Below are 14,097 nucleotides of genomic sequence, written 5' to 3' on the forward strand. Positions count from 1 at the left end.
ACCTAGATATAACAACAGTTTTGTTATCCCCATATGCAAAATGATGTGTTTTGGTTTAAAAATAATCAGAGAATTGCACAAATTCGGCATTAATATTACATAAATTACATATATTATACTCATTATATAAAAAACAGCTATTTTCATGAAGCTTTATATATGGGTACGGTTGCCACCATGTAGTTAAATTCTGTACCAGTATATATGTTTAGCCCTAAGCTGTACCCTGTGAACAGAAAAGTACCATTCAATCTTTACTATTTCAACAGAACATTATAAAGGTCAAGAGGCATTTAGATGAGAGAAGCACTCAAAATTGTGCTCTTGGCTGGAGCCAAACCAAGGATCTTTGGTATACCAGATTAATATGCTAATCTCTGATCACAAAAGCAGATAGGAAGAATTTTTTTTTTTATAATACTTTTCATCTAAAGGGTTCTAGGGCAATGCATAGTCCCAACTTACAAATGTCCAGCTGGTGATGAATTACTGTCCATCATTTTTTGTTCAGACACTGGATGAAAAGACTAGGAGAAATACAGGAGTAAGGAATACTTGAAAATAAACATCCTGCTGGAGTCAAACACATGATCTTTGATGAGCTATTATTTTGATGTGCCACAAGAGCACACCATAGGTATGCCTTTAAATTCCTTATATGCCTCATTATTTAGCATGAAAATACCTACATGCATACATAATTCCCTCCTGAGCTCAATGTTTCTTCTCAATGGAAAATCTTAAATAGCTTTCTGTTAGTATTACAGGAAGCAAAGAATTAATATTACTTGAAACATAATTTAAAATTTGGTAACTGAACCCATTTAAAAAATTCTTCATGAAACTGGGGGGGGGGGAAATCCTTCAAGAGGTAAGCTTTTTGATTGTGAGAATGACATCAAAGAAAATGGATTTTTAAAGGAAAAATTTCATAAGCACTTAAAGAATTAGTAAACTATTAACAATTAAAATTATAGCACATATATCACACTAGCTTGGAACAAATTATATCTCTCAAAACAGCTTTAAATATAGGTTTTAAATAATATCTCAATAATGTATTGCATCATGTCCAAAGCTAATTGAAGCAAAAACATCAGTCTTTATTCCTTATCTCAGATATTCTCTCACATTCCTTTAAATAATAACTAAGAGATTAAGTACCACCAGAGAGAAAAATTTAGAATCTATCAGTAAACATAACTAAATGAATTAAAAGGAATTATCTCTGTAAATGTCTTCAATCTTGTAATATTACTTTAAAAACAAAACAGAGATACGTAGTATATATATATTATTATTAAACACAATCTAATATTTAACACAAAATAAGTTTGAGGGTAAAACTACTTCATAAAAACTTCAAAAGCTAACATTAAATTATGAAAGAACCATTTAAAATGGTCATATACACTTTAAAAAGTAACATGGTTGCTATAAAAAAATTCTTTTATTTTTTCAAAAACATTCATTTATGAAAGCATTATTAAAATCCCAAACTACAGAAATTTTGCAGTTTAAAATAAGGGATAAAAGCACATATAATTTATGACACTGATTTAAAAAAGATAACAGAGTAATTATCTATTAAAAGATGCAAACATTTATAAGATTACAAAACATTTGTGTCTTTTTTTAAATGAAAAATTTTTTTGGATATATGTACCTATATTCTTCTCTTTTCTAAATTCATTTGCTTTAACAAACAAATCAATGTTCCTACTAGTATCTGCATCACCTGTTAAATTGTCTTCTAATTTGTTAATATATCTTTGAAAAAGAATTTTCCTTTGCTCTATGTAATCATTTCCTTTCTCAATAATTTTTCTCTTCATCTTTGAACTTTCAAATTTATATTTCAAATTTTTTATTGTTTTAAGAAACTGCATTTCTTCAGAACATACAGAAGTTGGTTGTAGAGATTTTGAGAAGGGTTATCAATAATACTTAACTGATTTATGATCATGACATTCACATGTTCTGTAGAATTGAGGGGAAGCTATTCAACATCATAAAAGGCATATTATTTATAATTTTATTTAAGAAACAAAAGATTAAAAGGAAAAATGTTTGACTTCAAAATCATAATAGATTTACAGCTAGAACTAAACAAATACTTTTATTTTTCTAGGAAGCCTAAGAAACAATAGCAAATTTAGTACTGTGCCAACTAACACTGATTAGCTATAAGGACCTTCTACAGTTTACGATTTGCAGCCAAATATTTGTAACTTAGCCTATTACATGTAAATGAAAATGAATCATGTAAATAAAGGATTTAAATTTGATTTGTATATTAAAAAAATAAAATCTGAAAGCTTTCGGATTTTCCAATATACCCAAAGGGGTGTTTTTTTAGCATTTTGTGTGCTACCTTTATTTATTAAATATCATGTTCTTCACACTTAAACCATAAAACTCAATTCAATAGTAATATCACAAAATAATTTTAAAATGAGCATATCTTTAGAATTCCCGATACACATTCTCGTGTGCTGCAGATAAAAATGTGTTTTTTTCCCATACAGTGTTGCCATTGCTCACTTTGAAGTCATTGAGTTTGTTAAACAAAAATTCGTTAAAGTGTTATAAAATATGAAATCGAAAATAAGCACATTTTAAGAGAAAAAATAAGCACCTGTCTAATTACATTATACACAACTGCATAACCTTAAAAGAAAAATTAGACTTACAATTTAAAATATGAGCAATGCAATATTTATTAAGAGAATGAGCATTACCTCAACCATGGAAAACAATTAATTTTTTTTTTTTAAATTTAAATGACAGTTCAATTAACAGAATTAGTTTACAATGAGAGAAAAAAAACTATGCAGAACTAAACTATATTACAAGATTTAATGATGAAATTTCAGTTCAAAATATAGAAAATAAATAATAATAAGCCATACTAATTGTATTCGCTTGGCACCTAATAATAAATACAATTTATTTTTCCACTCATATTAATATTTAAATAATTTAACTTAAATCAAAATTCTGAACATTTTCTAAATTTTCATTGCATAACAGTTTTCCCTTAACATATATTCCAAGCAAAGTAATTTAAGTAAAAAAGAGGAACATTTCTGAAATCAGGAAACGGGAAATTCCTTCATGCAGTCATTCTTTAACAGTAAAAGCTTAACTAACCCGCGTACTCGGAAACTGCCGAATATTCCGTATAGTCGAACTAACTGGAAAAAGAGGAGGAGGGGAGGGGGGGGATTGTAGCCGTTCTTTAGATTTCTCGGCTAAATAAAAGATTTTGACATTTCGATATGTGCATCATATAAAAATAGACCAACGGAACTGAGAAACATTCTGCTTAGAAAGAACAGTAAAACTCTTTTAAGTGTTCATAAATAAATCTCAGACTGAACATCAAAATTAATTATCTCTGCAAAATACCGCAAACGTTATTGCGCAATACGTACGGCGTAATTCTTCCATACGTGATATAACGCAATCGGAATCTGAATTAACAGCTGCCGGTATTCCGAGAATAAAGAACTAAATAAAGGAAAAGAAAGAGACTTACTAATCTGGGGTTGGACAGCGCTGCTTCAATATTAGAGATTTTGCAGAGAAAGGGGAGAACCTCCCAACCTCCATACTGTATAACATATTGGGGAGAAAAAAAAAAAAAAAAAAAAAAAAAAAAAAAAAAAAAAAAAAATTAAATTATTTTGACTATTCGATTACTTTCCTTTTATTTAAGCCATTCCGAATATTATTCCTTAGAAAGCTAATCTGTGTAAAAATAAACCCATTTTTGGAAGTTTATCTACACTTCAGCAGCTACTGCAACTATATTATTATAAATATTCATACATATGCTCATAATATAAGCATAACGATCATAATAAACACGAATATGAACTGACCACGTGGAATGAGAATGCAAATTATTAAAATCTTGATAGAAATTCAAACGTGTGTAGTATTAGGGTGGGAGGAAAAGAATACCGAATGTAAAAGAATTTTCTACCATTTTCGCAATTCTTTGACCAATAGAACGACGTGCACCTGTGTCTACTCTCGCGTGCACCATAGGTTACGTTAATGCAGAGAAAGGGGGAAAAGCTATTTCCGGGAGTATGATTCACCATCTGACGTTCCATATAAGGAAGAAAAGTTGTTTTAGTTTCGGCTTTGGTACGGGGGAAAATGCGCGTTCATTAAAAAAAGCACTAAAAGCAAAAAATAAGCACTAAAAACAAAAAATAAGGGCTTTAAAGAAAAAGTAAGCACCTATAAGGGCCTTTATATTTTATTTTCAAATATAAGGACTTATAAGCACTTGTAAGGACCGCTACGAACCCTGTGTAGTAGATGACACAGACAGCAGTTTTAGCAGCATTGAATGATTTTAACCTAGGGAGCAGCAGTGGACAACAGTGAGAGCAGATGAGTCAAGATACAAAGAAATAGAAATGAAGACATCATGTAGTCTAATGTCATAGCTGCCAACCTTGAAATCTTTAATTCCGGGAAATTTTTGCGAGAAAACCAGCAGAAATCAAGAGGTTTATACTGCTCGGCATTTCAAATGAATTCCAAGTTGACTTTAACTCACTTTATGATGCATGGTTCAAGTTACTGAGCTATATGTCATTCAATTCAAATGTAAAATACAGCATTTAATTAGACATTCTAAATTTTTTGTTCCTTGGCTAATTTCCCCTTGTAATTTTCTTACACTTTTACACTAAGAAAATCCCAAGTAAGGAAGGAAAACTTTTATTTGTTGAAGTCTTTTTAAATACGATGCAAATAAAATTAATAATTAAAGTACATAGTATTTGTATGAATAAAATTTAGTAATGTACCATTTATTGAAGTAAAAATAATTAAATAAAAATATTAACTAATTAAACACTCCTTGAATCTTATAAAAATCTACAGCTGTCAACATTAGATTAAGACAACTCAGATCAAATAAAGAATTGAAATCAAATAAGAAAACAACAAAGACATTCAGCTCAAATATTCAAAATTCAGATCATGAACAAAAAATTTAATAAAATCAATAAAATGTAATAAGAAAAAATAGAATTCAGATGAAATAAAATTTAACAAGAAAAATTATTCTGAAAATCATTAGAGGTAGGCTAATGGAATTTGCCAAATTTAAGTTTCAATAATTCAATAAATTACATTTATTCCTGGGAATCATTTCACTTAATAAGGGCTAAAAATCAAAAATTGGGAAATTAGGTGATCTACCGGGAAACTGAAAGATAAGGTGCAGAACTCGCAGAATATAGGTTTCTTTTAAATAAATAATACTGTGATGGTTACTGGTAGTTTATTTATCCATAAATACTTTTCATTTGTAAAGTCTTCACTGCAAACTCATTAGTAACATAATTTTTTCCCTCTTGGTTTTTACACAATAAAATTATAAAGTAAAGGAAAGAAAAGTATGCGAGTAAATATGATATATATCACTGGGCTGTATAATAGGGAAAACAATTAACAATGGCCTTTTATTTCTCCCAAATTACTATATATCATTACTTAAAACTCTATTTAAACAATTTCATAGAAACAACTTGCAACTAGTGCATTCATTTAGAAACACTCTAACCTTCTATTCTAACTTCCTTCACACAGCATAATGCTCAAAGCTACTTGCAGCTTATAAGCTTAAAAATGGCAGCATGTGACTGCCCTCTCTTATGGAGGTTCTACTCTAGTGTATACTGATCCATAGAATTCAGTTTTTCAAAATGTAAAGGAAAAATAGATAAATAGCAGTCAATTCATGTGCTTCTTCCAAAAATAAAGCCGGCCCATAGAAAATTCATCAAATTGTATAAAACCAAGGCAAAGATCTTATAACTGTGTTGCGACATCAAGCTTATCTATTATCGGACTAAATCATGTTATTTGGTGACAGTGTCTTAAACATGCTTTATGATGATTTCACAAGTAACTCATCTGCTTAATTTTGAAGAGAAAAAATATAGAATATAGATATGCCAGATAATCACACTTCCTACTGAATAAAAATACAAAAATCATAAGGAATTTTGTTCACACCACACTAATCATTTCATACAGACATTTTTTTCAAAACATATTTATAAACTTTGAAGGATTATAAAATGTGAATTTTCACTACTCAAAAATAAAGTTTATTTGCAATAGTTTGCACAATACAAATATGTAAACAGTTGCATGAGTCAATTTATGTACAGAATGAAAGCACAGAATGCATTATTTTTAGAAAATACATCAATAAACCACATCTTATAATTACCCATAAGTGATTTAGACAAAAACTAATAAAAAGTATGTCTTATGAACAACTGCATAAAAATGTAAATATATCATACACATTTAACAATGCAACTTACACTTTCTTGTAAAGCTAATGATAACACAAATGGTAACAGAGGTTGAAATAAAACTGGACCATCTTCAGGAAACACAATAAATGCTGTTTCAACAACCTGCAACATATCATGCAAATTACTTTTTCATTAAAAAAGAACTTCCTTTAATATCTACTAAAAGTAGACAGCACTTTTAAATTTTAAACCTTTAAACAGTTCAAATTTGGATAAAAGAAAGAGGAAACAACTGCAAGCATAATATTGAATAGCATACCTTTAAAACCATATTTATCCCTTCAGACTTCATGTCTGTGACAGCGGAAAGGAATGTCTGTACCAAAGTCCGACCAAACCTCTGCAATATACATTTAATTTATGCATTTATACATGTACATATACATAATGAAGCAAACTTAGATGCAAATGATGTAGAAATATTGATTAAGTAGATACTCTTTTATATTTTCTTTTGTAATGCTGTAGAAACATTCATAATGTAGAATGTCAATCCATAATGAAGAGCAATTTGTCAGCCAAGGCAGATTAAATATTCATTTTTATTTCAGTAAATATGCTGCAGCTGCAAACAACTTGGCAATCTAATTTGTGCCTATTTCAAAAACATTTACATTTTATATAGCTTTGTGGTAAGAAGAGAAGAAGCAAGCAGCAGCCTTATCCAAGCCGAGATGCAAAAAGCAAGTGCCTTTTGCATGATCTGAATAGGAAATCTTAATTCAATCCTATTCAATCTAATATGATAAAATCTTAATTCAGAATTAGTTAGCTTTGATTTTCAATGCATTTGAATATACAATTAATAATGCTGCAAAATTATTATTAGCTGCTTGAATTCCATTTACATCACTAGCATTATGTAAGAGCCATATGAACAGGAATTAGTCTCAAAATGATGCAGTGCACAAAAATGTGACTATTTTAAAACAGAGAGGGGAAATAAACAAATTGAAATTAGACATTAAAGGGCTATTGTTAATTTAAATTCTAATTTATATTTACATATTTGTTTACCTTTCTTGCATATAGTACATACATATATGTTTAAGTAGTTTTAATACTGAAGACATTGAGTAATAGGGATATTTTTATACTAAAAAAATTTTAATACAATATGCAAACAGTTTTTAAACCGGATAGACAACTGAAAAAGTACAATTCATAATTAGCAAAATATGCTTACATAAGGGCATGTAAATCCAAACTTTGATGTATAATGTTGTGCATTAGTGTAAACTTACAAATATTTGAAAACAAAATTAGTTGAGAGCATATATAGTAAAATGTGAATTCTGATTCAGCAGTTTCACCTAATTAGATTTTTCCATTCAGTCTTTACATAACTGAATATGAGATTTAGGTAATTTCTGATTATTTGTACTCCTCTCGAAAAAATTGTCAACTTGTTTTCACAAAGCTAATATGCAAAAGGCAACAGCCAATTTAGAAATGTCTACGCACTACGAAGTCTGCAAAATAACAATGAATCAATAACATTAGAAAAGTAAGAAACATCCATAAAAAAACACATTATCGTTCTCTTCATGTGCAAAGCAATCTGTTTTTGCTTGAAAATATTAAAGAAGTGCACTAATTCGCCAATGTACACAAATTTCAATACATAAAATTTGATTATTTAAGAAACACAACTTCGCAGAATGCAAATTTTTGTGTTCTTTACTGCTGAACACAATGACATGTTTCTGCAGAAATGCAGCACTTCCCCCCCCCATCAGCAGGTAAACTCCACAATTCCATTGCGACTCCTTCCACTACAGCACTTATAAAATTATCATACCTGCATGTCTTTAACAAAATGTTTAAAAAAGTTATTCAAATTTTTCAGTGCAGATTTTTTTAATTGAATATTTAACAAAAGATTTTTTCAAATGTTTCTCACTGAAACAATGAAAGCTAAAGAAATTACATCACTGCAAGCATGAAAATCACGTAGTTTCAATTATTCTAAAACAAAACATTCATTTAACACTTATATGTTGTTTACATTTTGAATGGAAAAATGTAGTTCATAAAATAAAAGATCCATTTCATAAACAAATTTAAAGATAGTCTGTTTTATTAATTTATTGCTTCTAGAAAAGTATGTTCTGGTTAGATGAATTGATTACTTCATTTATACAGAACCAGCTAGTTAATAAATAAAAATAACCAATGGATTGGGGGGGGGAATTCTGCCCCACATTTTTTCCTTCTTCCAAATTTATTTTGGAATTGTTACTTTACTTCAAGAAACAAACCAGTGCAAATTATTTCAATCTTTTTTCCTTAAAACTACAATAAAACATGCTATGCTTTACTAATCACTATATTATAATAATGCAGTTAAATCAAAATGAATAGGATAAGTTTCAGATTCAATAAATATCACACATTTAATTTTCAGTAGTGACACTGTAGTCAGTAAGTAGCATTGTGTCAGAAAATGTATTTTTTACATATCAAAAATTTTTATTTCCATTCCATATTCACCATAAAGTTCTCACAGTATTATTTGAAACTATACTGTTTTTATTAGCCAAATGAATATGAATAGAAGCATGCACAGATTTAAGATAAATGTAAAATCAGCTCACCTTCAAAAAATTTTCTGGGCACAAAATTATGTAGGCTTCTGTAATCTGAAGGCAAACCCGAAGATTTTCAGTATTACAATCTGGATAAAAAATTAAGTTTCAGAACTACCATGGAAAACTGAAGTACAAAGGTACAAAAAAAAATTTACGTGTTTTTCTGTAGACCATGATATTTGTGGTTATCACTACCGCAGAGGTTTGGAGGAACTGATTAGTTTTATTGAGTTAGATAATTAACATGTAAAAGTTATAGATATGGTAAATAAAAATAAAAAAAAAAAAAAAAAAAAAAAAAAAATGAGCTCAAACTTGATCTTTCCCATGAGGAAGGAACATCCTTCCATGCCTGCACGGGAAAGATCAAGTTTGAGCTCAATTTTTTTAATTTACTATATCTATAACTTTTACGTGTTAATTATCTAACTCAATAAGGCTAATCAGTTCCTCCAAACCTCTGCGGTAGTGATAACTACTAATTGTAGAAATAACATATTAAAAAATCATTAGGATTACACAAAACCAATGTCTCATGAGTGTGCTGTGAAGTCTTGCTAATTAATCCCTCACCGATACAAATTCGCACTGTTCAGTAACAGTTTTTATTTGCTGAAAATAGTCAATGGGAAAATACATGTATACCATTACTAATAAACCATACCATTACTAATAAATCATACTTCTTATAAGTTTTGGTTCTAAAGGACTCTTAATAAAGTCAATGTACATCAAAATTTTATACATTTACACTCATGCACACAGGATCGGATTTAGAATTTGATGAAATCCTAAGCTATTTGAAATATGGGGCCCTTTATGAGGAATATGAGTAAATTTTTTTTATATGAGATATGGTATAAATTTTGGGGATGGCCCCAAGAAAGTGGGGGGCTGTAAGCTATAGTTTGTGCAGCTTATACGTAAGTTGGCACTGTACAGACACATTTATTCATTAAATGCATTTGAAAAATGCTTTTAAGAAACTATTAAATTTTACATTTAATTATAAAATTCTGTTCTAAAAAGAATAATTTGGTTTTGTTTACCTAATAAAGGCATCATATTGGTGGCTAAGTTTAACAATTCTGGACTGCATGTGGATGTGTTGTCCAGCACAGCCCACCACAAATCCAAACCATCCTCTAATAAATAAACATGAGGAGGCTGAGAAACATCTGTGCTGAATGCTATCATAGGAAGGAGGAATGGATGCAAGGATTCACTCAAAGTGCCAAGACCCTGAAGGAAAAAATACAGATATAGGTATTAAGAAGTTTTTTTTTTTTTTTTCATGAAAGCAGCAATAATGATATTTATTCAATTCCAAATTTTCAAAATCTATGAACATTGAACGATAAGAATAAACATACCTGCATCAAATGGACAAAACATGAAATAACTGCACATCGCAACATATTATGATCACCACAATTTTCCCATAACTGTGGTAAATATTGCGTAAGAGATTCTGCATAGGGGCGTACTTCAGATCCCATTCGTTCAACAATGAAAGACAACACATGTAAAACTGACATCTAAAAAATAAAAAAGAAGAATTAAGCATTCAAGATAAATATACAGGGGAAAAAACCACATATTTACAAATTTACCAGGATTTAAGACCAATATGTCAAGCTATAAAAAAATTATCATACGACTGAATAAGTAATAGAGTCTATAAATACTGTCATTATGATATACTGAAACTCATATTAAAACAGAAACTAATGAAAATTTTAACCATATTTACTTATTAATAAATGCATTTAACCCATGAAGTGGCAGTTGTCATAAGCAACTAAAATGTGAATGATTATATTTACAGTATTAAATGGTAATTCCAACCTCAGAATGAATTTTAATAATATATAACTAAACATATAGTTTTTTGCTGTTGGTCACGGCAGAGAAAATATAAATGGGGGTATTTTATTAATTGGGAATTTCATTTGGAGCCAAATATAATTGGCTCCAACTGAATAATGTTGCTACAACCAATAACTCCTTCCTACTGTAACCAATAATATACGATTGCAGAAAGAAGGCAGATAAAAACAGTATCTGCCTTCCTGCTGCAACTATTTCCTGCCTTCTTTTGAAAATATGCTCAGTCTGTTTGTGATAGTGATTGCAGTAACATTCTTTTAACCACATGCTTAATTTTGAGGCATTTTATATTTGTTATTTTGTTAATAGGTCTCAGAGATTTGTCCAATAATGAAATTGAAAGCTATCCTGCTATCTCAGAAGGTATGGTTTGAAGAAAGCTGAATCACATTCACATGTCATACCAGTCACTGTCCTTATAGGTATTCTCGAGTATTCGCATAGATTACCATGGTTATATCAGTCAGGTTTCGCAAAGAAGTAATAGATATGAAGAAAAAAAAAAGTGATAAAAACTGGAACAACTATCTTCAGTCTGCATTATGAAATAAAGAAAGAAAGAAAGGTCCTGAGGCCAAATCACAATTCAAGCTGCTTAGACATTAAGCCATAATTCTCAGTTGGTTAATACATTAGAATCAAAATTTCTAACTTTTCCCAAGAAGTAAGGTGGTTAATTTATTTGCTATCTAGTTAGCTTACCTTTTAATTACTTCATATGTATGTCCTATTTACAATTTTTACAGCCCACTTATTCTTATTTTTACTAACTTTTTATTTTCTCTAACTTAGAATTTATAATATTAAAGAATAATACAATAAACAAAATATCACATGCATGAAATTAAACTAATACAGGAACTAAAGTATTAAATTCTAGTGAAGAAGTAAACGAAATCAAAAAATTTGCAACTGCTATTGTAATATCATTATTGCATTTTTGAGTTTTAGTGCTCCATGAATAATGACTCAAATGTACACAAAAACTATAGACGCCAGAATTTTCACAGCAAATATTTAGATTTTTATATAACAATATTTTTAATACAATGATATAAAAATATACCTTTAAATCACATTCCTTTACTTCTTTCAAAAGCATAAAAACAGCAGAAATACTTTTTTCTAAAAACTGTAAAAAAATTATATTAATTGAAAGGACTTTCTGATACAAAACATTGCGAGTTTTAATGAATATAATGTTACCACTCTTAGAAATATCAATTTTTAAATTTATGGGAGAAGAAAAAACGTGGAAACTAATAGAATTTCAAATCTTGTTCAACTAACTTAAAACATGCCATTAAAAAAGTAATCTGCATTTTTAATTTTAAAACAATATATTGGCAATTCAAATGAGTTTTTAAACAATTGAAAACGTTACTAGTTTAATATAGAAATTCAGCTGTATTACATAAAACAAGACAATATGTAATTTAGTACTTAAGAAAAAAGAGAGATAAAAATAAAATATATATTTACTGGAAGAAACTGCTCTGTGCTGAATTCAAAATCATCTACAGGTAATGCTAGTTAAAGAGCATACTTTCTCTAATTACACTGATATAGTTTAATAAATAACGAGTGAACTTGTAACACACTGTTGCAAATACAGAATTTATAATTATAAATGCACGATTTTAATAACTTCACCTTTCAAAAGAAAATTTTGCCCAATTATAGTTTCTCTTTATTTGGTACAATGATGCAGTAGCCTTAATTATCCAAATAGTTAACTATCCACATAACTAATTATTAGAACTCAATGTAATTTGTAAACCAAAGACTTTTTAAAATTATCATTCTTTAAACATGATTAAATTACTCATGTAACTCAGTTCAGATAATTGAGGTTCAGTAGTATACTTGCATATATTATTTACAATATTCAAATGAACAACAAACTATTTCACTGTTGTTCATTAACAATATGAAGCAATTTATCTATTTATTAATTAACAGCAATTACTGAAAATTAAAATGATTACTAATTTATTAGTAAACTTTAATTACAATCAAAATATACATAATTTAACACAAAAGAAAAATCACAGCTATTAATTATAAAATGTTCGAATGGAAAAGTGCCACAGTAATAAAACAGAAATATCATGAATGATAATATACATTTGCAAAAATTATGTATCCATATAATTTTAATGTAAATAGTCAAAATGTGAGAACACTCAATAATAACCTTGTTGTGCTTCCATTTCATTCGAAGCATAACAATGCGTACTTCTTGATCCCTAAAGATCACATTCATATTGCTTAATTTCTAAAGATTGATCAGTATGATGAAGGAAAATGAAATTCCTTAGTCATACTGATTAATTTCATACTGCTTGATCCCTAAAGATCCTTCAACTTCTGATTTCTCAAAAGTTAAAACAGCTGTTAAATCTTCTAATATAAGTCAGTATTAAAAAAAGGAAAAAAAAAAAAAAAAAAAAAAAAAAAAAAATTCATACCAATTATTGCCAACTGTGTTAGGTTTCATGCTCTCCCCAAAATCGATGAAAATGGAATTTCTTTCCGACCTATAGTTTTTAACTTATGAACAACATCATCCTTTGGCCAACAAATATTTAGTTTCTGTATCTTCTCTCTTACTTTCTAACTATATTTATGCTGTAAAAAATTCTTTTGAAATCGTTGATAAACTTATAGATATTTCTTTCCTGTACTCCATTATGTTTTTCTTTGATATTAACACCAGTGTTTACTTATGTTCCAGTCGAAGCAGTACTAAAATGTCTAAAAACTAAACTTTCAGAATTCCATTTCACACATTTAGAAATTGAAGACTTAATTTCTCTTACTAACATTTCTTTCACTCAAACCAATTTTATTTTCAAAAATGAATATTATTGCCACATGGAAGGATTAACTATAGGTAATCCTATCAGTTCTGTAAGATGACACTTTCACACTTTTTGCTGATATTAAAGAAGATCCATTCCAGACTTTATTTGATATAAATATGACTGATCCAACCATCTAGTTCACTTTTGAAACAAAATCTCTTTCTTGATATTCTCCTCTTCTCTTTCTTGATATTCTCATAATCTGCAATGAATCTGATTTCAGCACTAATGTTTACTATAAATACTTTTCTGTTTGTCTGCCTCCTCATGCTAAGTCATGTCACCTAGCTGAGGAGGGAAAAGAAGGCTTTTCTTTTCATTATGTATTTCGTACTTTCAAAGTTTGTTTCTCAGAAGGTGAAGCATTAATAATGCACATTGTTCAACCAT

At 29.0% G+C, this 14,097-nt stretch overlaps 1 protein-coding gene across 1 annotated transcript in view; it reads right to left on the reverse strand.

Annotated features, from left to right (window-relative positions):
* Positions 1-14,097, reverse strand: part of Impbeta11 (importin beta11) — a 125,554-nt gene that overhangs the window by 23,011 nt on the left and 88,446 nt on the right. The window contains exons 15-21 of the mRNA XM_085815924.1: positions 12,323-12,363; positions 11,907-11,972; positions 10,324-10,488; positions 10,000-10,192; positions 8,957-9,036; positions 6,619-6,699; positions 6,366-6,461 (exon numbers count right to left, since the gene is read on the reverse strand). Coding sequence (XP_085672050.1) covers positions 6,366-6,461; positions 6,619-6,699; positions 8,957-9,036; positions 10,000-10,192; positions 10,324-10,488; positions 11,907-11,972; positions 12,323-12,363 — 722 coding nt within the window. The remainder of the gene's footprint in view (positions 1-6,365; positions 6,462-6,618; positions 6,700-8,956; positions 9,037-9,999; positions 10,193-10,323; positions 10,489-11,906; positions 11,973-12,322; positions 12,364-14,097) is intronic.

Source organism: Stegodyphus dumicola, chromosome 4, assembly GCF_044657685.1.
Source record: "Stegodyphus dumicola isolate Sdum_Otavi_A_Nest chromosome 4, ASM4465768v1".
NCBI lineage: Eukaryota > Metazoa > Arthropoda > Arachnida > Araneae > Eresidae > Stegodyphus > Stegodyphus dumicola.